This window comes from Aspergillus karnatakaensis (assembly GCF_047715665.1).
Source record: "Aspergillus karnatakaensis strain CBS 102800 unplaced genomic scaffold BJY04scaffold_65, whole genome shotgun sequence".
NCBI classification, from domain to species: Eukaryota; Fungi; Ascomycota; class Eurotiomycetes; order Eurotiales; family Aspergillaceae; genus Aspergillus; species Aspergillus karnatakaensis.
The window spans coordinates 26,046-51,409 of NW_027395777.1; the positions used below are offsets into that span (position 1 = coordinate 26,046).

General features: G+C 50.1%; 10 protein-coding genes across 10 annotated transcripts; 5 read left to right on the forward strand and 5 right to left on the reverse strand.

Annotated features, from left to right (window-relative positions):
• Window positions 1–63: 63 nt before the first annotated feature.
• On the reverse strand, window positions 64–1,290 carry BJY04DRAFT_199657 (40S ribosomal protein uS15). Its single transcript, XM_073712805.1, has 4 exons — window positions 995–1,290; window positions 897–929; window positions 546–592; window positions 64–488 (listed from the first exon to the last, which is right to left on the reverse strand). Exons 1-4 carry the CDS (start codon window positions 1,194–1,196, stop codon window positions 315–317), a joined length of 456 nt encoding a protein of 151 aa, XP_073566379.1. The 5' UTR covers window positions 1,197–1,290; the 3' UTR covers window positions 64–314.
• Window positions 1,291–4,218: 2,928 nt separating this feature from the next.
• Window positions 4,219–5,145, reverse strand: BJY04DRAFT_140601 (uncharacterized protein). The gene has a single exon (XM_073708673.1). It carries the CDS (start codon window positions 4,927–4,929, stop codon window positions 4,312–4,314), a length of 618 nt encoding a protein of 205 aa, XP_073566380.1. The 5' UTR covers window positions 4,930–5,145; the 3' UTR covers window positions 4,219–4,311.
• BJY04DRAFT_199660 (uncharacterized protein) lies at window positions 4,900–5,802 on the forward strand. The gene has a single exon (XM_073712806.1). It carries the CDS (start codon window positions 5,363–5,365, stop codon window positions 5,789–5,791), a length of 429 nt encoding a protein of 142 aa, XP_073566381.1. The 5' UTR covers window positions 4,900–5,362; the 3' UTR covers window positions 5,792–5,802.
• A 555-nt stretch (window positions 5,803–6,357) lies between these two features.
• gprM lies at window positions 6,358–8,578 on the forward strand. The gene is made up of 3 exons (XM_073712807.1): window positions 6,358–6,697; window positions 6,750–6,833; window positions 6,885–8,578. Exons 1-3 carry the CDS (start codon window positions 6,625–6,627, stop codon window positions 8,210–8,212), a joined length of 1,485 nt encoding a protein of 494 aa, XP_073566382.1. The 5' UTR covers window positions 6,358–6,624; the 3' UTR covers window positions 8,213–8,578.
• A 1,494-nt stretch (window positions 8,579–10,072) lies between these two features.
• Window positions 10,073–10,531, forward strand: BJY04DRAFT_199666 (uncharacterized protein). The gene has a single exon (XM_073712808.1). The coding sequence runs from the start codon at window positions 10,151–10,153 to the stop codon at window positions 10,505–10,507; it is 357 nt and encodes a 118-aa protein (XP_073566383.1). The 5' UTR covers window positions 10,073–10,150; the 3' UTR covers window positions 10,508–10,531.
• Window positions 10,532–11,065: 534 nt separating this feature from the next.
• BJY04DRAFT_199667 (splicing factor u2af large subunit) lies at window positions 11,066–13,513 on the reverse strand. The gene is made up of 7 exons (XM_073712809.1): window positions 13,293–13,513; window positions 13,197–13,231; window positions 12,635–13,151; window positions 11,987–12,591; window positions 11,677–11,938; window positions 11,413–11,624; window positions 11,066–11,363 (listed from the first exon to the last, which is right to left on the reverse strand). The coding sequence occupies exons 1-7, from the start codon at window positions 13,318–13,320 to the stop codon at window positions 11,337–11,339; spliced, it is 1,686 nt and encodes a 561-aa protein (XP_073566384.1). The 5' UTR covers window positions 13,321–13,513; the 3' UTR covers window positions 11,066–11,336.
• A 185-nt stretch (window positions 13,514–13,698) lies between these two features.
• Window positions 13,699–15,059, forward strand: BJY04DRAFT_210491 (8-oxoguanine glycosylase OGG1; the record flags this gene model as incomplete). Its single annotated transcript, XM_073714254.1, has 3 exons — window positions 13,699–13,793; window positions 13,853–14,610; window positions 14,656–15,059. 3 exons carry the CDS (start codon window positions 13,699–13,701, stop codon window positions 15,057–15,059), a joined length of 1,257 nt encoding a protein of 418 aa, XP_073566385.1.
• Window positions 15,060–17,511: 2,452 nt separating this feature from the next.
• BJY04DRAFT_231483 (uncharacterized protein) lies at window positions 17,512–18,942 on the forward strand (the record flags this gene model as incomplete). Its single annotated transcript, XM_073719545.1, has 1 exon — window positions 17,512–18,942. The coding sequence occupies one exon, from the start codon at window positions 17,512–17,514 to the stop codon at window positions 18,940–18,942; it is 1,431 nt and encodes a 476-aa protein (XP_073566386.1).
• Window positions 18,943–19,498: 556 nt separating this feature from the next.
• Window positions 19,499–20,963, reverse strand: BJY04DRAFT_199672 (sterol desaturase family protein). The gene is made up of 4 exons (XM_073712810.1): window positions 20,928–20,963; window positions 20,605–20,845; window positions 20,463–20,548; window positions 19,499–20,378 (listed from the first exon to the last, which is right to left on the reverse strand). Coding segments are annotated over exons 1-4 (888 nt in total). The 5' UTR covers window positions 20,930–20,963; the 3' UTR covers window positions 19,499–19,819.
• A 1,046-nt stretch (window positions 20,964–22,009) lies between these two features.
• On the reverse strand, window positions 22,010–24,384 carry BJY04DRAFT_140666 (flavin-containing monooxygenase). Its single transcript, XM_073708674.1, has 4 exons — window positions 23,925–24,384; window positions 23,488–23,866; window positions 22,869–23,434; window positions 22,010–22,819 (listed from the first exon to the last, which is right to left on the reverse strand). Exons 1-4 carry the CDS (start codon window positions 24,090–24,092, stop codon window positions 22,325–22,327), a joined length of 1,608 nt encoding a protein of 535 aa, XP_073566388.1. The 5' UTR covers window positions 24,093–24,384; the 3' UTR covers window positions 22,010–22,324.
• Window positions 24,385–25,364: the final 980 nt, after the last annotated feature.

Genomic DNA, 25,364 nt, shown 5'->3' on the forward strand with positions numbered 1-25,364 from the left:
GAAAGTCATCTGCAAGAGATTTTAGAATAAAACCTACAGGAGCATATACCAACATAGAAGAAGTTTGAAGTGGGTAATAGACTTTTTATTTTATCTCATTGAACTCGCGTGGCAACAGTCCGGCAACTATATTCTAGCCAGCCAACCCTGTTACAAACTAGACCACACCGTCCCCTTCAAAACCACGTTATCCATTTCGGGACAATTGGCCTAGGAAAAAACTTGACAAATCGGCGTGATCAACCCGAGACCAACCAGACCCCGTGGTATCATAGCTCAACAACAAACATTCTTATTCAAGAAATGTTCATCGCTTAAGCGACGAGGGTGCTGGCAGTAGCGGACTCGTACTTCCAGGTGGGGGGGAGGACACCGACGGTCTTGTAGTAGCGGGACAGACGGTGGATACGGGACTCGATGAGAATGAGGCGGAACTTGGAGTCCTTGTCCTTGCGGTTGCGCTCGAGGTGCTTGCGGACAGCGACGGCCTGGGTTTATCGCGTTAGATACGGAAAAGTAGGGATGAGAAAGAGGAGATAGCTTACCTTCTTGATGAGGTGGTACAGGTCCTCAGGGATCTCGGGGGCAAGGCCTGTTTGGACATCACTCTGTCAGTCTGGGTTTGACCAAGCAGAGGCATAACCGCAACTGCGTTTCGCGAGTTGGGTGGCTTTCTACAATCTTGGGCGCTAGGCGTGTGATTGTGATTGCGAGGCTGACAGCAGATCCGAGAGAGGATGAGTCGCATCATGATGGCTTCCTGACCGATTACCAGTCTTGATCGCATCTGCATGAAATCTCTTGCCTCAATTCAGACCGCAACCAGTGTCACATCCACCCTCACTCCATCCCAGCGCATCCAAGTCTACAATGCGACGACGAAGGGGAAGTCATACCGGAAGACTTCAAGATACGGAGGATCTTGTTACCTATTCGATTGTTAGTCTCGACCTCCCAAATTCAGATTCGCAATTCCAAGACTCTTCAAACATACCAGTGACGGTCTTAACCTGGGCAACACCGTGGCTGTCACGGAGGACAACACCGATCTGGGAAGGAGAGGCACCCTTCCTGGCGAGCTTGCAGATCTGGTCGACAACCTGGTCGGGGGTGATCTTAACCCAGGGAGCAGGAGTGCGAGAGTAGGGGAGAGCAGAGGCAGCAATGCCCTTTCCCTTGGAGTGAAGACGACCCATTTTGAAGTTGGTTGGTTGGTGGTTTGTCGGCGGACGGGTTGCGAGGTGGTTGTCGAGTGCAAGTCGGTCGGTCGGGGGAGATCGTGAAATTTCGTGGTGGTGAGTTGAATATTGAGTGGGGACTGCAATTGAGTCACGTGTTGTGGTATGGTTGTGGGTCACGTGGGATGGCTTCGCTTAGCGGGGGGTCCTTTTCTTCCTCATGTGCTGGCCGATCTTGATCATATTTTTGTTTGCAACTTGACTGCAGAGACTTTTCTCAGCTCGACCTGTTCATCTCTCGACTATATATCTACGTGCGACGAGTCCATTGCGATGATGATACGTGTTTGACTCGCGCGGACCTGATTTATGCTCTGGATAGAGTCCAGTAGTAAAGGTACGCTCCTTCAATTCTGCTCCTTGACACTTTTATGATGAAACACACCTTTTATTTCTATTTTTTCTGGTACCTCTTATGTCAGGGTTAGATCCTTGTGGTCGAGCCCGATGATCTAAATGGACTTCTGATCTGCCTTGTTCTCTACTGCTTTCTCAGCTGCCGTGCTTCGACGCATAACTAATTTGCTGAGTTAGACCTTGACGAATCCTCTTACGAGGCTCTACTATCGATAGCTTCGACTCCACATAGCGTCAATATGAACAAATATTCTTGCGTTGCAATCATTGCCTTATAATTATGACTACGTACTTTTCTCGACTGTACACATGCTGTCACGTTAGCCCAGGGGTTGATAAAAGGGGACTGGGTCCCAGATTGTGGCTCAAAGATGCAACCAGCCCCTCGGAACATGTCGCTCATCCCGGCCCTATCAACGGCTTGCCACCGTGACAACCACCCTTTGTAGATCTATCTTCCATGAGGTTTGACACAATCCAGTGCTGGTAATATCAATGGCCATCTCGGAAGCAGGACGTAAGCCCGACGTACGCAGGTGTCCTTGAGATCTCCGACAATAATGCCGCATCACATAGCATGTAATGCAGTGACAGCGCCCCAGATAACTATCAGGCCCGACCTGCAAGGGGGCTGACATGCAATGGAACTGCACGAATACGCCCAGCGGTCGAGGTGCTTTAGGGGAGGCTGCACGTACTCCGGACGAGTATCGAATATAATACCGCTTCCCATGATACCCCTAGATGGCGAGACCATGCTGCGCAAGAGATAGGTGCATGAACAGCACACTTCTGCAGCCCTGTGTTTAATAACCTGGCTTCTTGCGTTCGACAACCCTGGTCTGTGCAGGGATCGGATCAAGGCTTTCCTTCCTGAAGTCGTGCAATGTCCCGTGTCGACGAAAGTACAGGCGGCATATTCTGATATGTATGTGTAACCTCAAGGTGTGTTCGTACTCCCTTCGTCGAAAATCGAGGATACTTATGACGGTAGCCTCGAAGCGGCTCGGGGTTTCTCTGGAACTGTCTCTGGTTCCGGTAGCCCTGCAGGATTCCCACAGCAGGGTAGGATCCGGCTGTTTTGACTATCTTAAAGCGCGCATCACCAGGCAGGGGCAGTTGATGACGAGTTCAGTCCGGGGTAGAATCATGCCTCAAATGACAACCAGTCGCATACGTCGATGAATTGGTAAGAGCGACAATTGAAGCGAGTGGTATAAGGCAATCATGTCGCTACCCTGTTATGAGTCTCGCAAGTCTTGGACATGATAGATAGGACCAGAATTAACTGTTCAGCGCAAGTATAATCTCGAAGAGCCAACCAACCGGTGTTAGTAGCTTGACAACTTGATGGCTTCGCAAACAGAATCGATACTGATAGGGATAACTGAAGCGCCGCATTGACCTCGAGGATTTGCTTGTATAAAAGGTATCCGTGTTGTAAAGACAAGAGCCGAACGAAGTCAAATTCAATCGACTCGCTCGTTCGTAACCCAATTGGTATCTTTCGCACGCGGCGATGAACGATCAATCATCGTCGAGAAGCAGGTTGGTAAATGTAGGTAAAATCACCTTAAGCAGCTGAATGCCACGGCCTGTGCGATCTTTCTGGTCCGAACCTATGATCGCCACGGGTTGAGTTGCCTGCAGAACCAACAGGTCTCACGGTCACCTTTGGCCCCGAGTATCCGTCACCGATTGGCTGGCGGGAATGTGATCTTGCCGACCGTGCGCTTAGGCCTGGTCCATACAGATATTGTACTGCAGCAGTGCTAAGATGTGAATATTGTGGAGGATCGACCTGAGAGGCGCCATGGGCTGTAGTTGTGATATCGATCGACTTGCTGAGATCTTGGGGGCTCGTGACTTGATTCAGGTGACTTGTTGCCGGCCTTTCCTCAACATTTCTTTTCGAAGCCAAGAGTAGGTTATCTCTCACTTGCTAAGGTTATTAAAAACGGTATTGTTCATGCAGGGGTTTGCTGCTCTTATTGGCTTTCCTCTTCAGAATTCAGACGCACACGGAGTCCTCCGTTCTCCGCCGGACGAGGCGATATCCTGGTCTGTGCCATCTGTTGGGAAAGCCGGCACGTTGATCGGATGATATGATCATCGACAGTATTGATACTGTCAAAACAATAAATAGGTGGTGGAGTGAAATCTCCAAATTGTACCCTGAGTCCGACCACAATTGAGTCATACACGTGAATCTAAGCGAAAGTCAGAGCCTCAATGCCGGTCGTTTCTTGTCTTCATACTTGGCCTCTCATTAATATGCGCGAGTGATTATTGACCTACACAGGGAACCCCACTGCGATGCTGGGTTTTTTTTTTTTTTTTATGGGTTGCACAATCGGGGCATGGAGCATAGCTGATGCTGTTGTGTTGGGAGTCAAGAAAGGTACCTGCATCTCATCACACAGCGAGAGAAGCAAAACGAAAAGCAAGAGAAGTCTCGGTGGATGTGCTCAACGATGATGCAGCGACAGCCACGCAGCTGCATGCGTATCACAGCGAAGATGCAGAGTAAGACGCGAAGGATTTTGCCGCTTCCTGCACAGCGTCGAGCTCAACAGAGAACATTGCCATGCTCTTCATTACGATGGTTATTGTAGCTAATCGCTCAGGGCCCCGAACGTTACACTAGTTAACTACTACCTCTTGGGTTGCGTTGATGCCAAATTTGTCGAAGTCGTGATTGAGGCGAACTCTCGTATCACTGACCAAAATGCCCACCATGTGGCTCTTGGTGAGTCTGGGCATAAGATCTGATTGCGTGGCTTCGACTTCTTGACGAAGACGTGCCTGGATTCCATGTGCGGATGAAACAGTCAAAGAACCTAGTAGAGGTCGATGTCTCGTTATCGAACACGGTACACCACCGGGTCTTGTCACCCTGTTTCTTCTTCCATAAATCACAAGCAAATTGTGTCCCAAAAGAGTAGTTGCGAGCGGACCCGAAGTCCCGGGGAGATAACAAGCTGTGATCGGCAATGCTTGGACAACTCGAGGAAGAAGAATGAATGACCGACAATCCATACCGAAACGCGGAAAAGCTCGTGCGCGAGGTCAGTGTGAGTCTGGATAGCATGCATGAACCTTGGGAACCAGCTTCGGGAACCTGAGTTCCTCCCGGATCATCCATGGGTTGTCGTAACCTAGGTACTTTAGGTATCGTACACAAACGCTGGTCGAGCACGCGCACAGGATACCGGAATTGATTTAGTAGTATACATGAGGCTCTTGCATACCCTTCATCAATGTGCACCTCGACACTAACCAAGATGAAGCAAAGACGGCGATGCACTAAGAAATGATAAAAGCATGACAGCATGAAGAGCTGGGGAGTGAGGATCTAGATTCTGAAGCCAAAGTGAAACCTCCGCCGACAGTATCTATGTCAAAAGCGATCATCAATATCCACAATCAGGGCCCAGAGCCAGGCGAGGCAATTCGGTGGATAGAATAATAAATTATAATACGGCGAGACGGCGGACGCGACCCGCCTTACGACTCCGTGTGGGCGAAGGAAAGACAGGATGCCTCGCGCGGGGTGGAGATTGTATCAAGCTGCCTCAGAGCAGAGAGTTAGAATAATAATGAAGCGCTCTCGACAAGACGAAATTGACCAAGACTCTTGGGTAGAAGACCTCATTAACATAGATATTAGCAGGAAATTAAGAGTGAGGATTGAAGATAAAATTTCCGAGGCGAAGCGATGCCATTCGCACAAAGCGTAACAGCTAGCCGAGCTGACAGACGCTGCCATGCGCCAGTGGCCTCGTGCGAGGAGGAGCCGAGCTGCTGCCAGGACAGGCACCAGGGGCACTGCTGCGACATCTGCAGCCCGACTGGAGCGATGGTTGAACTTTGTTCTCGAAATCAGCACGGGAGCTGCTGCCCAGCGAGTCTCAGCTGCAATGGTTAGCTCGGAACTTGATACCGTTCTGGTTAGCCGGGCTGTTGGAGGCGAGATGGCGGCATGGCCTGACGGAGCCGCGAATCCCTGTCAGCTACGGGTTAACGTGAGAGGGACTTGGGGTAGGAATGTTGAGGGATTTGGCGGAATTGGCGGAATCATAACGGAAGATATTATGAAGAATAATCTCTGGGTAATTGTTGTTATTGTTCGTGGTTCATTGTCATTGTCATCGTCAAGAACAAAATGTTTGTGGACACCATCAAGAATTTATTGAACGGAGACTAGAATCGATCTCCAGGGCTTTCCATCGTGGGGAGGGGTGGGAAAGTTGATTAATCTTGCGAGCCTCCTCCTCCTCCGACGTCGACCATACGGTGATACACTGCGTTTGCCCCTCGGAATGTGTATCTTACAGTACTGCCAATCATAATCCCGGTCCTGGTAAGATATAGTACGGTACGGTCAATACCAAAGTTACCACTCGCGTGCCTTCCATCTGGATCCCCACTTTGGCCTCATCTCTGATACATTCACACTCTCTCCCCGGCTGATTGGAACCCCATGAGACTTTAGCGTGCAGCTCCCATGCATTTTCAAAGCTCTTCTTCTGTCTCTTTGGATGCTTTCCATTCTGCGTCTCCACCTATCGCACACTTCCCCCTGCTGCCAAGTGTGTCTCCGCCGTTGTCTCGAGGGTTCTTTTTTTACTGCGGCCGAAGGAGCGACAAGGAACAAATCCAATCATGTTCATCCGGAGGCAAATCGCGTATAATCCGTCCCTGTGGGTGAACAGGCCTCCATCTTGCTCATTCGTCCCACCGAAATCTCTTTTCCATTGGAGATACACGGCCTCTGTACTATATCTGGCGCTGGCTCGCCCCTCTTGATCCATGCCTCTCTTTCCCTCTTTTCGCCCTTGATGCAATAATTCACCATTACACCTCTTGTTGCTATATCGCAATCGCTGTGCGGCCGTGAGCCTCTGCCACGAGGCTTCCAGCCTAGGTTCCACCGAAAACTGAGATAGTTGGGATATGACCAATTCGCTTCACGTCGCATCGCCTATATTCCTCACGTTTCAGGAACATCATTAGTAACACTCGCATCATGTCCGGAATTGATCTCTTTGGGGACTGTCAGCCTCCGTACTACCAGGAGACTCTCTTCGACGATGGCGGATGTGCGTTATTCCCACCGCAGAGCATCGACAACTTGACTAACGTGATGCATAGTTATGGATGGACGTTACTGCACAGCGTTAGGAAATATCTCCTGCTGTCTACCATGTCCGCAAGCATCGTGGATCTATGGCGATGGTATGTCTACCTGCTGACTTCTTCTGTTCCCTCTAACACCAAGCTGTATAGAGGTCCAAGACCAGATCAAGGTCGTGGAGTGGTTATCGGTCGGCATACTGCCTCTCTGCGCATTTCTTCTCTTATCGTATGCCGTTCTACCAGCAAGCCGGACGCATCGCCACTACCTCAGTATCTGCTTTACCCTCGGCATCTGCTGCATGCAACTCGCTTTCATCATTCCCCTCGGCTCGAAACCGGACCAATGCTACAATGAGATTACCCCAAGAGACATGCATTCGAGCCTGTCCTGCGCATTTACAGGCGCGATGCTTCTCTTCGGCGGATGGGTAGTTGTGGTGTTCAGTTTCATCCGGACCATCGCCTTTCACCTTCAAGTATGCTGGGAACAAGTTCTTGGCCCTAAGTTCATGTGGGGATCTTTCATCTGCGGGCTGGGAGTACCTGTCGTCGGAACAGCCATTATGCTCGTCTTGACCGGGGTTTCTTTCCGTTTCGGAGATGTGTGCCATATCAACATCAAGAACAGTTTGTACGACTACTGGATTCCGATCATCGTATTTTCCGGCGCATCTTTGATTATGCAGTTCACCACCATGGGATACTGCATTCATATTTATATCAAATCGCTCTACGATACCGCGTCGACTACCAACAGCTCCAACATCCCATCATACACCGCGAGTGCGACCACGATGACCGCTCGACAGGCATACCGACGTGTCCGCAAAATCCTCAAGTTGCAATGGAGAAGTAACTGCCTTGTTCTCGTCATTCTCGCCAACGTCCTTGTTTTTGCAGTAATATTTATCAAGACGGACAACCAGCTAGAGGTTACGACAGATAATATCGCCAGAGCAGGGCCGTGGCTTCTCTGCCTAACTCTGAATGGAGGCGATAAGACGCAGTGCCTTGATGAAGCAAAAGACGTTGCGCCGGGCAAACCGACGTTACTCGCCCTTCTCGTTCTTCTTACGCTAGTCGGGCTTTGGAACTTTGTCCTCTTCGCCCGCCCATCGATGTTCGTTGGATGGTGGGAACTATTCCGGCGCAAAGAGCGCGCACAATTCGAGTTCGTTTCGGCTGATGCCCGCAAACGAGGTGAGGTTCACAGCTATGAAATGCTCAGTAGCAATGGACTCCCATCTTACAAGAGCCCAGAACCCTACACGGAACCCTTCCCACGATCACCCAGTCCGGCCTACACAGCCAGGACAATGAGTCCTGGCCTAGACAGCCAATATGGCCGAGATGCGCGATATGTGCGGCCATCAATGAGTTTTTCGGGGCCCCGCCCACCGAGCGCGTCGCAGAACCAGGGTCGCGACTGGGATCCGGCGTCGACATTCGCTCCAGGCTACCCGTATTCCGGCCGATGACATTTCTGATCAGCATATAATGTTCCATATAAAAAGCATTGTATATTCTACGACGCGCATGACTATACCCATCTAATTTCCTCCACTATCTTGTCATCTTTTTTTCTGCCACACTGCATATCCTAAGGCTGGGATTGTACCATTTCACATCTTTTTTCCTTACCTTGTTCTTACTTTGTGGCGGGCCAATCGGTAATACAACGGGGAGTAATCAGGAGTCCGCCTAACCAGGATCAGGATCAGGTTTTCAAGGATAAGGCCTTCTGTTTTTTGATAGAACCATCAGCACAAATACAATAATGATATGCATGAAACGATCTCAATCTCAAGCAAAGCAAGTTCCATGGGCTGATATCTCGGCATTGGGACCAGCAACCATGGCCAGGATATTGCCATCCATGGATGTCCATGCGCAGATCAGACAATATTCTACTTTGATTCCAAGTATCAGTGCGTCGATAACAATCACCTGCGCCAGAGCTCCTTCCCACGTGTTCATGTTTGCATCTTCATCGAACCACAATTTCTTTGTCTTGAGTTCTCATCTCAGCAGAGAACCTTCCTTCGGGCGTCACCCGTCGCCCAATCTTCTAGAAGGATGCGAGAAAGCTAAACTGACTCGCTTTTTCTTGGCCTGTCACTTACGCTTCTCAAGCTGTCAGTCAGACTTACTCTCCCTCGTTGCGAGGCTGGAGAAGGATGGATGCATGCAAGCCCTCCTCTCCGCGCCATGCAATGCAAGCTCCTCTCAAGCTCTCTTGAAACATTTGCCAGCCCCTCCTGCAAGAACAAACCCCTTCTCGAAGAAACCCACGAGGAAAAGAAACCACGTGGGGGTCACACTGAAACTCTCGGCCCGAGAGTACATAGCTAGACGTTGACCTGCATGATTAGACTGCGAGTTAGAGGCTTGGTACTATAGTAGAGTTTAGACCGCACTTTCGTCTACATAACCCCTCTCAGCTAACAATATACGGCTCTAGGCTCGAGAGTTCTTTACTTGGTTGGAGTTAGTATGTTTATACCCTTAATTAAGAAAGAAGTTAGTTTTGCGAAAACCCGCCATCAGCACAGACAGAATATATAATGATTAGTCTTACACAATCACTAATCCCCCTAAAAATCCAAACAGGAGTGCATTACCGTCACAGTCAGTCTGGTACAGAATACAGATGAGTACCAAGTACTAAATCTGGATGGCGTCAGCACCAGCCTCACCAATATAGGTTAATCCTCCGCTCCGTGGGTGGTAGCATCCATTATCGCCGTGCGTCCGTTCGTTTGTAGTCGTACTGTCTAGCCCGTCACCCTTGTAGATTGCAACTCGACCCAGTCGTTCGGACTCGAAATAAGACTAGTACTAGTACTACGTATGATTGAGGCAACTCTGGTCCCATCTGTCATGTTCTAGAAAGACACCAAACGAGCAGTGGCTACTATACTAGCGCGGTGTCACCGTACCTGTCAGAATTTAGCGCGTTCTTATCACATTCTGACGGAGGCTGACAGGCTGCTTGCAGGACTTAGGAATTGACCTTCTAGATCGAAATTAACTTGTTGTTCTGGAATCTGGATGTCTTCCCCTCATTGCCCTTGTACAATGTACCCAGAGTGCTCCGTGCTAGAGTATATAGCCGACGGCTCATTTAGCACCTCCTCTTCGGTGTGCAGGGATGCAGAAGATAAGCAAGACGCATTGGATAATTGCAATGCTATAGCATCCCCTGTCCAAAGTACAGTCCGAAGAAGAGACATTACTCCTTGACTGCCTCTGCTATATTCGTATCCGTATCAAAATCCAGCCTGGGTCATAGTCTGGACTTAGGACATGAAACAATTCATCCAGCTCAACACCTCTTATGTAAGTATGTAAGTTGAGAGGGGAGAGAGAGTCAGAATCCCTTACACAGACTGCATCAATCAACCCATCAATCGAACATGTTCATCGAATCCCCCTCCCTCCTCCTACTCCATCTCATCCAGTTCACCCCCTCCATCTCGAAGATCCATCGAAAATCATTCCCCTACCCGTCAAGGAGCAGGAGGACAAAATCAAAAGGATATTATGGAATCAACGGAACACCCTTACCCCGTGGGGAGTCGGACAATCACAAGCAGCCAGCCCACTTCAAGATCGCTCCCTCTTCCATTCCACCTGGGCCTGGCAGAATCGATTCAAATTTTCGGGACCACATCGACCATTTCGAAATTGAATCTCTGCCCGCATTTACACCTGCAAGCGGTCGATTTAACCAATTCGGTATCACCAAAACCCCTCATTGGTTGACGAGATGAAATCAAATCTTACCTCCTCGGCCGTTGGACTTTATCTAGTTAGCTTATTCTAGTCTCGTCTGGGCAGTGGGCACCCACACCCAGCCTCCAGGGCCAGAGCCAGGGCCTACTCCTAGGCGGGGTTTATGAAAACGGCAGGGGTCGATGGTCGACACAGTCTCCCGGGAATAATATAATAGAAATTGAACTCTAGAAAAAAAAAACTGCGAGTGGGGAATTTCATGTGAGCGCGATGGGCGACCGGGGCAGGTACATGCATGCATGTATGTAATATGTATGCCCTAGCGAGCAGTGAGCACAAGGGGACAAAAAGACAAGGCCCAGGGACCGGTGGATAAGGGCCGCGTCAACTCGCCTCTTTCGCTTCTAGCTCTCAGAGCCTACGGAGTAAGATCAGACAGTCGCGGCGCGGCGCGCCTTCGCGTTTAGAAACGACTATTGTATTCTGGGATTACGAGCTTGATTCCATTTCGTCGATGGATTCTGGGCTGGAGCTGGAGCTGGAGTTGAATTGGACGCCTTACGGGCGGGGTGTAACTGGGACTAGTAAACGACGGAGTTGGAGTCTAGCCGGCCTTTGAGGTTTGAGTTGACGGTGGCAGTTAAACCTAGGTACGCGATAAGGCGAGATCACTGGTTAAGCAGTGTATAGATGTGAGAATGTCGCATTTTGTGCATTGCATTCCTCGCTATGGTACATCATTAACTAGCTCACTGACTTGACCAAACCTAACCCCCGTTGATTGACCCGGAGAGGAATTCAGATTGTAGAAAACATTGTGGAATAGAACATCGATTGCGGGGTGGGAAGGATATTTTTTCAATATGTTTACCAAGCATTGACGTCGAAGTTTTCCTACTTGCGTTAGTTTATGAATGTGGATGAGAAAAAAATAGCGACTCACCTCGGAGAAGTACGTCGTCACGACGGTACGATCTGAGAACTTCCTGCCTGCGAGCGCTTTCAATGCTGCTGTTGTTGCCTCGACCGACTCGAACTTGACAAAGATCTTGCCTACACCAGGAGACTGTCGGCTGCCACCTGTTGGGCGTGGGATCTTGAGTTCGATAACGTTGCCGTATTTAGAGCACTCCTCGCGGACGTCATCGCAGATTTCTATCATGGTCAGCATGCCACATTATCTCAGATTGTTCAAGGAAAATCTTACCTTCATAGTCTTCGTTGTCCATCAGTTCCTCTGGGGTCACCATGTTCAGGAGCTGCAAGACCCGGCTGGTCTCGAGATCTTGAGATGTTGTCTTCGCGAACATCGACATCGCGTTGACGCCCATGTCCAGTCCAGCAGCCTGGGTCTGTCCGATACTGGCGCGGACGACCTTGAGGTGTCGATCGCCAAGCTCCATGCCATTGAGACCTTGGACGGCAATGGTGGTAGTCGCGGGGTCAGCATACTCGCAGAAAGCGATTCCCTGATCTTGTTAGCTTCTTGAAAATCGAAAGTCCTGATACAAACCTACCCGAGACTCCTCTGTCGAGCTGTCTTTCACAAGAACAAACGACTTGAGTTCGCCGAATGACTTGAGCAGCATCGTCACTGGCTCCTCTGGGATATATTGCGGAATGTTTGAGACGCATATTTTGTTTGGTGAATCAGGAACATCCTTTAACAAAGATCCATCTTGAAGCTCCTGCTCAGCGATGTTGGGAATGATATAGTCCTTAGGCCGTCGCACTTCCAGTCCCTTGGCCGCTCCGTTGGCTCCGTTGCTTTCCTGATCTTCCATTGTGATTCCATCGAAGGCAAGCGCAACAGTAGTATCGTTCGGTGACTTGAACTCCAGCAATGCGTAGCTGCGGTCGTCTGAGATCTGAGCCGAGATACACGGGTCGATACCTTGAATGACATTGAGACCGTTGAGTTGAAGGTTGAAGAAAGACACCAGGCTTTCTGATGTGGCGCTCTGAGGCAAGTTGTAAACAAACAGACGCTTCGACTGCCGAGAGTTGGATGGCTTGAGGGCTGCAGTGTCCGCGGAGCCACCGCCAGGCTGGTTCATGAAAGCCTGCAGACGGCTGGGGTCCATAGGTTGTTGTCGCGGAGCTCCGGGAAGAGGAAACATGCCTGAATCGTTAGATATGTCCTGTAATAGGGGGTGTAAGCTTACCAGATAGCTTCGCCTGCTCCGCGGTGACATTCTCGTAACCAGGAGGCTTAATGTCCCATTGCGTCAAACGGCGCTTCCGAGTCAACACTGACTGCACGTCAGTCAGATCAGGTGTCGGCTCCCTCTTGCGCGACTGAGACGGGCTCCTCTTGCGATCCGCCCTTTCACCCCCACGACGCTCCCTGTCACCACCACCACCACCACCGCGCTCCCTCCCTCCATCCCGCCGAGGCCGCTCCTCGAAAAGATCTCGGTCTCTCTCACGACGAGGGGGTCGCTCATCAAAGTCCCTACGGCGACGGTCGCCACGCTCCCGATCTCCGTCTCTGTCATCTCTGCGGCTCGAGTAGCGGTCCTCCCGTTCGCGGGCGCGATAGTCACGGCTGGACGAGTATGAATCGGCTTCGGCTTCGCGTCGGGAGCCCCTGGATCCGTAATGTGGGGATCTCGACCGTCTCCTCTCTCCTCTCTCTCCCCTCTCGCCTCGGTCTCCTCCTCGTTCGCGTCTCTCGTCGCGCTTCGAACGTTAATGCAGCCCTAGAATTAACGAAGAATCACTCACGTAGTAATCCCTGGAGCGACCGCCAGACTCCGCACCTAACAATGGTTAGTTCAATTCAAATTGCGCATATAATATCATTTGATGATACCAACTCACCTCTGGAAGAATAAGTATCGCCGTTCATCCTGAAGTCCGCGCGACTGACTTGATTCGAGCTCCTTTGTCAAATTTCGGGTGGCGACGTGAACGAAAATTAGTCGATACCGCCCCAACAAGACCAGCGAATCTCAAAGATGTCGGATCAAACTTGAAGTGAGGGTAGAAATGATCAGAAAAAGCTGGTCCAGAGGCCGTGATCGATGTTCAAACACGAGCTGCGCTGGGCGAAAATTCACGGGTATCACGATCGGCGCAGAGCACCAGCCCCTAACGTTGATCTGGTTAGCGTGGATATGCGGAGAGCTGACCGCCTGCCTCCTTTGATATAACCCTGGCAGAATTAACATCCTTCACCAATATTCACAACTGCTTTCACTGCTTCTTCTGGCATTGCAAGTCCAATATGGCGGGAGGTGCATTTTCCGAGTGGCGCAAGCTGCCTATTAGTCTCAGTGAGCTTTGCATTAATACAACACTCCGCTGTGGGCAGTCATTCCGGTATTCCTCTTCTCCGCCGAGTCTTTCTATCCTCACTCCGGCCCACTAACACCTCTCAGATGGCATAAAGTGGCAGATAACGACGAATGGCGATGCGTCCTCTACGGTCATCTCATCTCCTTAAAGCAAGACCCAACCCATCTTTACTACAGGACCTACGCCCACCCAAAACCGTCATCTGCCACCACCAACGGCAACTCCGAAGACAAACCCCTAGCCATAATCAAGCACTACTTCAACCTTAGCTCGGACCTAACAACCCTCTACGCCCAATGGTCATCCTCAGATCCCAACTTCCGCAAGAAAGCCGCCCATTTTACTGGCATTCGCATCCTCCGCCAAGACGCCTGGGAGGCACTCGTCTCCTTCATCTGCAGCAGCAACAACAACATTGCGCGAATTGGACAGATGGTTGAGAAGCTGTGTGTCAACTATGGAGCTCATGTTGCGGATATTGATGGTCGACCGTACCATGATTTCCCACCGCCGGAGAAACTAGCAGATGCGGATGTTGAGGCCCGTCTACGGAATTTGGGCTTTGGGTATCGCGCGAAGTATATCTATAAAACGGCTGTTATCGTTGCGAAGGAGCGAGAAGCAGGTTGGCTGAACTCTTTAAGGAACCCTGAAGCTCCGGCTTTTGGATCTGAGGAGGCTGTCTCTTCTGAAGATGGGGAGTTGCCACCCGAAGGACGGAGTGGGTATCGCGAAGCTCATGAGAAGTTGCTTGACCTGCAGGGCGTTGGCCCCAAGGTTGCAGATTGTGTGGCGCTAATGGGCCTCGGGTGGGGAGAGTCTGTGCCGGTTGATACTCATGGTAGGACCCCTGACTCTCTATCTCTTATGATACTAACCATTGTAGTCTGGCAAATTGCGCAACGAGATTACAAATTCGGCAAAGGCTCTCACAAGTCCCTGACGAAGGCTACTTATGACGCCGTGGGGAATCACTTCCGCAAGCTCTGGGGCAAGGAGGCCGGTTGGGCGCATAGTGTGTTGTTTACCGCTGATTTAAAGACATTCTCGGATCGGTTGGCCGCTACCAAACAGGCGAAGGTTGAGATGAAAGTTGATGAAGTCAAAGTAAAGGATGAGGAGGAGGATAGTAAGGGAAAGATTACGGCCACCTCGACGGTGGCCAATGTCACCTTGAAAAGAGCTGCAGATGATGAGGTAAAACTCGAACTGGACGATGAGAAGGGTAGCTCGTTGGTTACGGAGACCTCTGGTAGGGCGCGGAGGACTTCGAAGAGGCTTCGGAAATGAGATCACTGGTCTTTCTTCCATACATTTCTTCAGGGAGAGGTGCTCTCAGCCTCCAGTAATACTCAGGCCTGCAAAACCGATTCTTGAGATTTTCTGTTGCTTCTTTCAGCCGTCCAGGCTAGGGTGGAATGTGCCAATGATTAGCTGGCCGATGTTCTACTAACAGCACGGCACTCTTCCCAGTGCTAAAGGAGCAACTCTTGGCGCTCGACACTACGGCTTGTTAGAATTTTGCCGTATCAGGTCAGACTTGACGGGTGTTGTGACGGCTTGAGCCGATTCACGATCGACAGTGGCAGGGCATCGGCGATATAGGAGCCATTCTGGCCACCATCCAGGATTTATGAAATACTTCACCCTCGAATGCCTGGAACTTTTTTTCTTCTCGTTCGAGCGCAGCACACCGAACCATGATGTGACCCCACACAAGAAAGGCACAGCATCATCTTGTTTGGCCTTGGTGGACCCGGCCATCTTTCCAGACACTGCATATGGCATTCGACGTACTGCTCAGTACCTTCAGCCTGATGCATCTGAAAACGAGCTTTTGCCGTAATATCACGGCCAGTGATACGTGCTACTCAACAGAGTGGCAGCTGAAGAAGCCCGAGGTGAGCTTGAGCACGAACCCGCTTACACACTACGTACAATGCGAGCCCTCCCAGTTTGCTACCTGAAGGCGGGCAGTCAATAGCCTTCTGTCTGAAGGTGGGAGGGACACCTAGCTATGTGTATTCAATATTTTGCTGGAGACAAGCATATATCCTCCTGATTGGGCAAACACTGGCATGGATTTAAATAATAGAATCCGACTACACATGCCAAGTTCTATCTTCAGAAGAGATACCGTAAACCTAACCCTGTCATTTTGCCTCTGGTGAGACTGTCTCCCATTCCGTGATACTTCTGTATTCATATATGCCCTCCGCCCGGGCGATGCTTGCAACTTTCTCTAAACATTAAAAAAAGCAGTGCCCCCACGAAAAAGCAAAAAACACACCACATGATGCAGCTTCGAGGCAGGTGGCCAGACACCACTGATATTCCCATCAAAGATGGCCAAGGTTTTCTATCGACTCAGCTGCTGCTGTGCTGACGCCTCCCAGACACTATAAATGCAGTGATGAGGCTCTGCGTTTGCATGTTAGATTTTGGGGTTCGAACAAGTATAAGAAAATCCTCTGACGTTCTCAGGCGTGTCCTCCAGCGCCCAAGCACCACTCATGTCACAATGTAACAACCACTTTCCACTCTACAAATGCAGGACCGTACAACCTTGAAAGTGTATATACCACGATCATTGAATTAATCCACATAATCCACCTTACTAATCATACACTACTTTACTAATGGTATAACATTCATGTCCATTCCCGTCTAACGCTAGTAGCGCTTAGACCAACCCTCCAGTAGCCTCGGATTCTCGAGAAACCTACCGGCATGATGGGCTAGGTTACTTCGGACGTCTACCAGTGCCATTCTGGTGTTGACTACCCGCGCGAGAGATTAAAAATGCAGTACACAATAAGTTAAGGCTGGCTGGCTCTGCGCCCACGAGGCTGGCTTTGAGGCAGTCTAACTCCGACGCTCCGTAGGCAGATCGATTAGCATACAAGCCATAGATAGTATTATAACCCAAGCTTTGAGGGTAAATGACCTCCAATATCCCTTTCTAACTCTCTGGCCTGGTTTATTTACTGGGATCTTAAGATTTTTGTTGGTGTCTGGTGTCTACGGAGTGCCTACTACTGTGCATCTACCTACAAGGCATAGGGAGCTATGCTGAACGGGGCTGCGTTTCCACTTCTCAATCCGACCAATACCTACGAGCTAGAGCATAGAAACAGGTACGTCACGATAAACCTGTCTTGGAACTAATCTGAGACATATAGTACTGTGTAAGAACCTAGAAGTCTAGTAGAGCTTCTAGAAGCCTTCTATTTCAGCACTTTGGAGACCTCGGATCGACGGTGCCGTTCGCCCCAGAGTTGCGCCCCATCGGACTTGCTTGCAGATTAGGGCCCCCCCGCTCAAGAATCATTAGGTCTCGATTCAGCCTTCGAGGTTCTGCATGGCTTCTTTTCTATTGGGTAGCACGGTATCTTGTGGATAAAATATGAGGTAAGTAGCTTGCAGAATGCCTCCCTTGTTCATGTTCATGACCATTGCCAACATCTCAGGCGTCCCAGGTGGATGGTTTCAGACTTCAGCCGAGTGGCAGTGGCACAATCTTGTAGACTCCAGAGTAATACGTATGAATATACATACAGTTCTTGGGACACATCTCATTGGTCGTGTCGGAAGTCTATGGAGTAGGGCTGGAGTATATAGTTGGGTGAACTTCCATAGACAAGCAGGGAGTATCGAAGTGACAAGTCCTCCTCTACTACTATTCCGAGTCAAATCACACCAAGCCCACTATATACTTGTATACCTATACCTATACACTACAATGGGTTGGCACCAGGTCTCCCCCACCCGCTGGGAATGCCCTCTAGTCGGGATGGAGGACTACTTCGCCTACACAGAGGAAGTCTCAGCAAACCGCTTCTGCGGCCGACAACACTATATCGTCTCCTCAACCTTCAAGGTCGATCTCAACCTCCCAGGTGATAAGGTCGAAGCACTCAAGCGCGCCTGGAAACACCTCCGCTTCCAACAGCCCCAAATCGCCGCCACAACCGAAGACGGCAACAAAGTGTACGAAGTTCCCTCCAGCACAGCAGACCTCGACAACTGGGCCAACGCCACCCTCGTCGTCTCCGACGCCTTAAACGCAGAAAGCCTCATCGAAACCGCCCCTCTCTTCAAGCAATCAACCCTCTACTACTTCCCTCACTCCAGCGAACTCCTCCTCCGCGTGCACCACCAAATCAACGACGGAATCGGCTCTCTACAAGCAATGCACATCTTCTTCAACGCCCTCGCCAGCCCCAATTCACCATCAAACCCAGACCCCAACTCCCTCGCCTGGGGCACCGAACCCCCGCGCCTCTCCCCGCCCATCGACTCCTTCCTAAACCCTACCCCCAACCAACCCCCAACACCATCCCAATCCGAAAAAGCAATCGCCAAACTAACAGCCTACACCTCCGCCCTCCCCTCACTAGGCCCCATCTCCGCCGTCGGCGAAGTACCCCCCGGCAAATGCCTCTTCCTGCACCGCGCCCTCTCGCCAACCCTCACCACCGCCATCATCAAACGATGCAAAGAAAAGAAAATCACAGTCACAACCGCCGTCCACGCCGCCTACGTCGCCATGCTCCAATCCCTCGGCGACCACTCACCCTGCGCGACGGCCCTCGGCCGCACAAAGCGCTACACGGGGCTAACAGTGCACAACATGCGGCGGTACGTGGAGGGGCGGAGTCAGCCGAGAGAAGCTACAGTGGCGCTCTACTACTCGCCGCAGTTTATCTCGATCCCCGTGCCGGAGGCGTATGGCACGGTTTGTGAGGTGCTGAAGGCGCATTATCGGGATAGTCTTGAGGAGCAGGTGAAGGAGTACAATGAGGCGTTTACGCGGACGTTGGCGGCGGTTGTGCGCAGCGAGGAGTATCAGAATGCGCCAATTCCGACGGATGCGACGGTTAGTAGTTTGGGGGTTTTGGAGAGGTATGTTGATCATTCTTATGGCTGCGGTGATGGAGGTGAAGAGGAAGAGGAAGGGGAAGGGAAGGCGCGAGTTGAGATCTTGGATTACAGGCTTGGGTGTGATATTGTGCTGGGGATGAATATTGTGCATTTCTGGACGTGGAGGGGGCAGTTGCATTTTAATTATAGCTTTAATGATGCTTATGAGGAGGAGGGGATGGTGGGTGAGTATCTGGCGGAGATGGAGAGGGTGTTGAGGGTTGAGTTGGTTGGGGAGGGAGTTGAGTAGGTTTGTTTTCTTCTGAATTGAGTGTATTTGCTCAGTGGTGAGGATGAGGTTATAGTTGGATTAGGCTTGGATATTGTACACCTGTTAGCAAAAATGGCGTAAATACATACTCGTCCTATACATCTGAGCCCTATAGCTATGCTTCATCGGGTAAAGCACTGGATTAACCATGATCCGTGTAATTTTTGGTTTTGGGGGTACAGCGCATAAAATCTTGCTGTATGAATGATCTGTATCGCCACCGTACCACTACAACAGGCTAAACCTAGAAGCGTCCATGCAGCAAACTACTGCTTTGTTATAGAGAAGTGGATGAATTATTTACCATGGACTGCGTGGTTCTTACCACAGACTGCCGCAGTGCCGCACCAGGTTCGCCAGCAAAGCGAGACGGCAACAATCCATGGAGGAGGGGCAAAGAAAAGCGCAAGTCCCCCAAAGCACGCGAACCGCGACGCAGTCGTCACGTTCTCAAGTAAGGCGAAGGTCACATGGGGCCAAACAATCTATATAAAAGACTTACGAGGGGGTGGCAGAGCGTTGATAGGCAACAGTGGTAACTTTGTGACACTACATGAAGCGCACGAGCCACGGATGGATTTATAGTCTATAATCGCCATCATTCTGCCATAGATCTTCATGCCGTATCGAGAATAAGTCTTGGACGTATATGTATTGAGTATATATGATTAAAGATCCTTAAAAGAGACAGGATTGAGAAGACAGAAATCTAAAAAGCTTCTCTATCTCCTCTAACTATATTAAAAGAGCAGGCTAGGCCGTTAGGGAATTATAACCGGCTCGAATCAGGTCATGGCCGAGTGTAAAAGAATAAGAATAGGCAAACTGGCTGCCATTGAGTCATTATCAGATCAGATCATTGAGCCTTCTTGGCTCCGGCCTTGCCTTCTCTGCGGCGCTTCAGAGCATCCGGGGTGTATTCGGTGTCAAGAAGGTAGTCCCACCAGCGGAAGCTGCTGGAGTAATTTCCGATGAACTTCTCGTGGTGAAGATCATGGTGGTCGGCACCGGCCCAGAAGGGAAGGAAATGGTGAAGACTCCAGGGAAATTCGTAACCACTATGGGCGTCGATAGCCTGGAACAGACGCAGCACGATCCAGATATACATGGTGAGGATGTGCAGATCACCAGTGAAAGCGCACCATATAATCGGGCAGCTGACGGTACCGAATCCCAGAATCATGACTTCGATTGGAGATGCGTATTCAGCGGCCAGTCCAAAGGGAGCCGAGTACTGGTGGTGAATTTTGTGAATAGCCTTGTAGAGTGGGCCCCAGTGGAGAGCGCGGTGCATGAAGTAGTGCCATGTATCCTCCATCACGAAAAAGATGGCGATCTGGTAGGCCATCGTCCAGAGAGAGGGGAAGGGAACGGATGTCGATAGACCGAAGAATTGGGCCATTGGGTGGAATAGCCTGGAAATACCGTTAGTACTGGTGGCGATATATGCAGGATTTGACAGATCAAAAATGCTAGTGTCGGAGGGGAAAGAGACGTACCAAATCTGAGGGAGCTCAACAGTGAAGTGGCTAAGAAGCACAAACTTGGCGCAATCCCACTGATCGCGCAATGAGGGAATTTTGTTCTATAATCCAGGGTTAGCACGGCACCATTAACGCGTGGAACTAAGTTCCAACTTACGTTCTGAATCTTGTAATTCTTGAAAACCCCTAGGGTATCAATGAAGACCCAAGGAAGAGAGCGACCGAAGTAAACCAGCTCATGCACCATGAAGGACATGATGCCGGTGGCGAGGACATCGTTCTGCATCCAGGCATACCAGGCAGCCCATAACTTCTCGGCGATGAACAAATCGGGGTTGGATTTGGTGATTTCCTCATACTGGCCCCAGTAGGTGGCCGAGGGCAATGTGGTGGAATTCCTGGAGGGGGAAACAAAAAAGGGTTAGTTGCAAATCCTTCGGGGCAACGCCTTTGCGGCAGAGGGAGGAGAAAAAAACATACATTGTGTTTCCCAGCAGATCCAAAGAAAAAGAGAAGATGGGAGACTCGGGGAGGGAAGAAGAAGAGGAAAGAAATATTAAAAACTTCCCCAGAGGAAGCGCAAGTTGCGCAACTAAGGTAAGGCCACTTCTAGCCGATCACCATCCGAGCCCCACTCATCGGATAATGTGTATATCCCTGCCTTCTGGTTGGCTGCTAGAATCCTTTAGCCCACTACGATCTGGTAAAGGGGTAAGAATCGAAGATATATACTGATATAGAATTATCTATAGATTTACCAGCTTAATTCCTGCCTGCAAGCACATCTGCTCTATGTTATCTGAGTGGTGAAAGGATGTATTGTCCGTAACGCTGATATGCCTAGAGATAGTGCTCGGGTGGCAGCCAGCAGCTCTAGCAATCTGAGGACGAGTTAGTCTATTACTCAAGATCATATCGTGGATGAACTCTAGTTCAGAGGCAGCGGGATTAGGAGCCATCTTTGCTCCTAGGAGGATATAATAGATCTGGGATAAAATACCTTGCGGCGGCAAGGAGCATCTCTGTATGAACGGATACGTACGAGTAATGAGAGCCCTGCTGAGCTAGCAAGTATTATTACTCTATAATACAAAAGCCGGTAACAAAGGCCCGTAAAAATTATTCCAGAAAAGCTTAGCGTGGATCTGATTAGAGTTTCTGAAACAATAAAGAGTATGAACATTTGCACCATGTTGCAACCTAGTATATGTAGTATATAGGAGTAGAATTCATTTTCAGTTCGTTTTTACATACAGAATTATACATGAAGTACGCATGCTACACCTCGTCTAGACTGGCAGACATGGGATGTGAGAACATTTGCTTTGCTAACAGAGAGAGCAGGTTCAGTCAACTATCTTTCTCTTCCCATCATGAGGTTATAATTGACGCCAACGTGTCAAAAGGCCGTGATTGCGCCTCACACTGCATCTTCATTCTGGGGGGGCGTTATGTTCGCAAAGCTCAGCAAGGTTACAAGAGAACCGAAATGAACCTTTGCTTAGCGAGATGCAGTCAGCAGGGAATAATAGGTAGCACATATCCCCAGTCAGCTGTTGTACGACATGAGAGACTCAACCAATTGATGTATATTAACGTGGGGCTGTAGTTAGATCGGAGCCTTGGATGTTCAAAAGCTTTATTACTGACTAAATGCGCCTATTTCTTGGGCATATAGGTCTGGGACTAGTAAGTAGGTGATAGTCTGCTGCCCCTATAACGTGCGTGGTCATGTTGAAAACTATGGCTGGAAAGAGAAACTATCCAGACAGCATCATGGTGTAGCAAAATGGCCTAAATCACCGATTACATCCTAGATCCGTATCCATTATACGAAGATTAAGCCCCAAAACAACCTCACCTTTCGCTTTCTCCTCCTACTTCGCCTTCCCATTTTCCAACTCCTGCACCTCTCTCCTAGTCCTATAAACAAAATCCCTCTTCACAGGCCCCCATGCACTCCTCGCCCAAAACGCCACCTGGCTGGCCGGATAAAGCGCCGCATTCCGTCCATTCGGATGTAAATACCAACTCGCGCACCCACTCAACCAAACATGGTGGCTGCTCGCTTCATCAACCCATTTGCTTTCTCGCGTTTCTGCCTCGGGTGTAACGGTAACGGTTGCAGGTGCTGGCCGTGAAAATGGGTTTAGTAGACCGAAGAATCGAGAGAAGATGGACGGCGTGTTGTGCAGGGAGCTGAGGATCGGGTGGAGGAGTTTCAGTGTAAAGTGAATTTGACATTCGGCTGTGAAGAGCGCGGATGTGTGGCCGGTGGCGGTGTTGGGGCCGACGAGGATGAAGAAGTTGGGGAATTTTGAGACACAGGTGCCGAAATAGGCTTCTGGGGCATGAGAGAGGGTGTTATCCCACTATAAGCTGTCAGTCACAAGAGAGGATATACCGGTGGGCAAGACGTACATATTCAGTCATGCTGACTCCATCCTCGCCTCTGATCTCAAGCGGGAATAGAGGTTGTGTGGCTTTAAATCCAGTTGCGAGAACGACGGCATCTGCATGGATTTCTCGACCTGACTGTGTCCTCACGCCTGTGGTAGTGAGTGCTTCAATTGGATCGGCATGTATGAGCTCCATATTCTCTCGGTGCAAACAGTTAAAGTAACCAGTGTCCATGACCCTGCGCTTACACCCGAGGTTGAACTTTGGAGTCAAGATGTCGTGATACTTTTCCGGAGCCGTACGTTTCAGATACGCCGTTTGCTGTTTCCTTCGCCTCTCACGCATGTTCTTTCCGGCGACGCGCTTGAATGTGAGGAAATAGGTCTCCATATAGAGGAATATGACACATCGGAAGAGCCGCATCACACCGGGGACATTACGAAAAATCCATTTCACTGCGGCCGGGTACCGGGGGTTCGGCCGCTCCTCTAGCCAATGAGGCTGGCGGATGAACTGTACAACTTTCTTTGCAGACCCTGGACTGTCGGTCAATATAGGGACGAATTGTGTTGCGCTGCAACCGTTGCCTGTTGCGAATCAGTCAAAGATCGAAACTGCAAAGATATTAACGCAGACGCACCAACGACCACGACATCCTTCTCCTTCCAGTCAAACGAATGATCCCATCGCGCGCTGTGGAAGAGCTTCCCTTTGAAGTCGTCCGCGCCAGGAATCTGACAGTCATTCGGCTCCGAAAGGAGACCAACCGCTGAGATGAGCACTCTCGCTCGTCGCTCGTACACCTGACCGGTCTGTTGATCGAGGATCCTCACAACCCACGTCCCAGATGATTCATCGAATGTCGCAGCCTGGGCAGTCGAGCGAAACGTTATATGCCGAGGTATGTTGTATTTCTCTGCAACAGCGCGGCAATATGCTCCAATCTCCGCCTGAGGCGCAAACTGCTCACTCCATTCGGGGTTTAGAGCAAAAGAGTAGGAGTAGAGATGCGACGGGACCTGTTACGTGACGTTAAATTTTTGGCCCCATCGCAAGGAAATAAAAGGAGGCGCATACATCGCAAGCGCATCCGGGATACGTGTTATACCACCAAGTTCCACCCAACTGCTCAGCTTTCTCATAAATTTCAAAATTCACCTTGGGATACTTTTGCTGTAGGCGGATCGCAAAACCCACGCCAGACAGCCCAGCGCCGATAATCAGAACGTCCGTGTCGATTAACATGGCTGCAATTCTATCATTCGAACTGGTGATAGTGACTGTGGACTCTGTGGAGTCAAGAGCAGAGCAGCAGCGGAGAGTTGTGTTCAGTCGTTGACACGGAGAGCCCTCGTGTCACTTGACACTTGTGATAACAAAGGAGCGGCCCAAGTCTTAGATCGAACGGCACCGGCGGCGGTCTTGTACTCCGTTCTGCATGAGTGGTTCGATAATTTGATTGATTGATGATCACCTCGGCGCGAGTGAGTGCGACTAACTACAAATCCACTACGACCTGGCCGGATCGACGGTCGTCCGGTCCCAGGCCCGGTGGGAAACCCCCGCTACTTTTATGCTCCAGAGTTCCAGTCTAAGCATGTTGAGAGCATGACAGGCGGCTGACTGTCATTCGTCGGGGATGGAAATCTGGTGCATGGGCGCGCAATGCGCATGCAGGATCCAGAGTGAAAGTTTGAAGGCGCGGGAAGAACTGGAGCTAAAAGAATACACCGGTTTAGTTCTGGAACTTCTGCCCGGGACTATTGCTTGGGCTCCACGGTCTAAAAGATTTAGGGACGAACCAGATTGGCCTCTTTGATTTGCCAAGAGATGCCAGTGCCGTTGTCCGACTCTCAAACAAGCGTGAAGGAGGAGCAGACGGCGTTGTCATCCATCGTCGTTATCGCTGTTGTAGCCGATCAGGTCGACTCGAGTGCGATTTCTCGTGCTGGGCAAGAGAATCATCTTTGGCTAAAACAGCAGGGGCGCTTCCAAGCACTTGATGGGCAACACTTACCAGGCACAGGGGACGAAGGATCTCGAGCTATGGAGTAGAACAGTTGATCCAGGCTCCGTCGGAGTTTACGGAGTAGCACTGTAGCAGCATCGAGCACGTGCTTTTGGCCACTCAGCTAGGGAGCATTCTCAATAAGAAATCTCTCTTCAACAAGCGTTCTTCCTTATTATTTCGACAATATTGACTATATAAAGTATAACAAAATCCTCCATCAATTCAAAATTCCAAGAGCAGCACTGTTCATGCCGTTCGGATGACTCGAGTAGTTCCCATTGCGCCACGCTAATGCAAGCAGAGCCCTCTAAAAAACGGTCAAAAGAAGCAACCCACTTGGGACGATCGCCCTACAATACAAGCAGATTAGCGAAAAGAAAAGAATCAATCGCCAGGCGCGAATATATATATATATAAAAATAAAGACTCGTGGTATCATAGAAAGACAGTTCGCTGTCGCCACTGATCAACAGCTGAGTACTTTGAAGTACAAGCATGGTAGATAG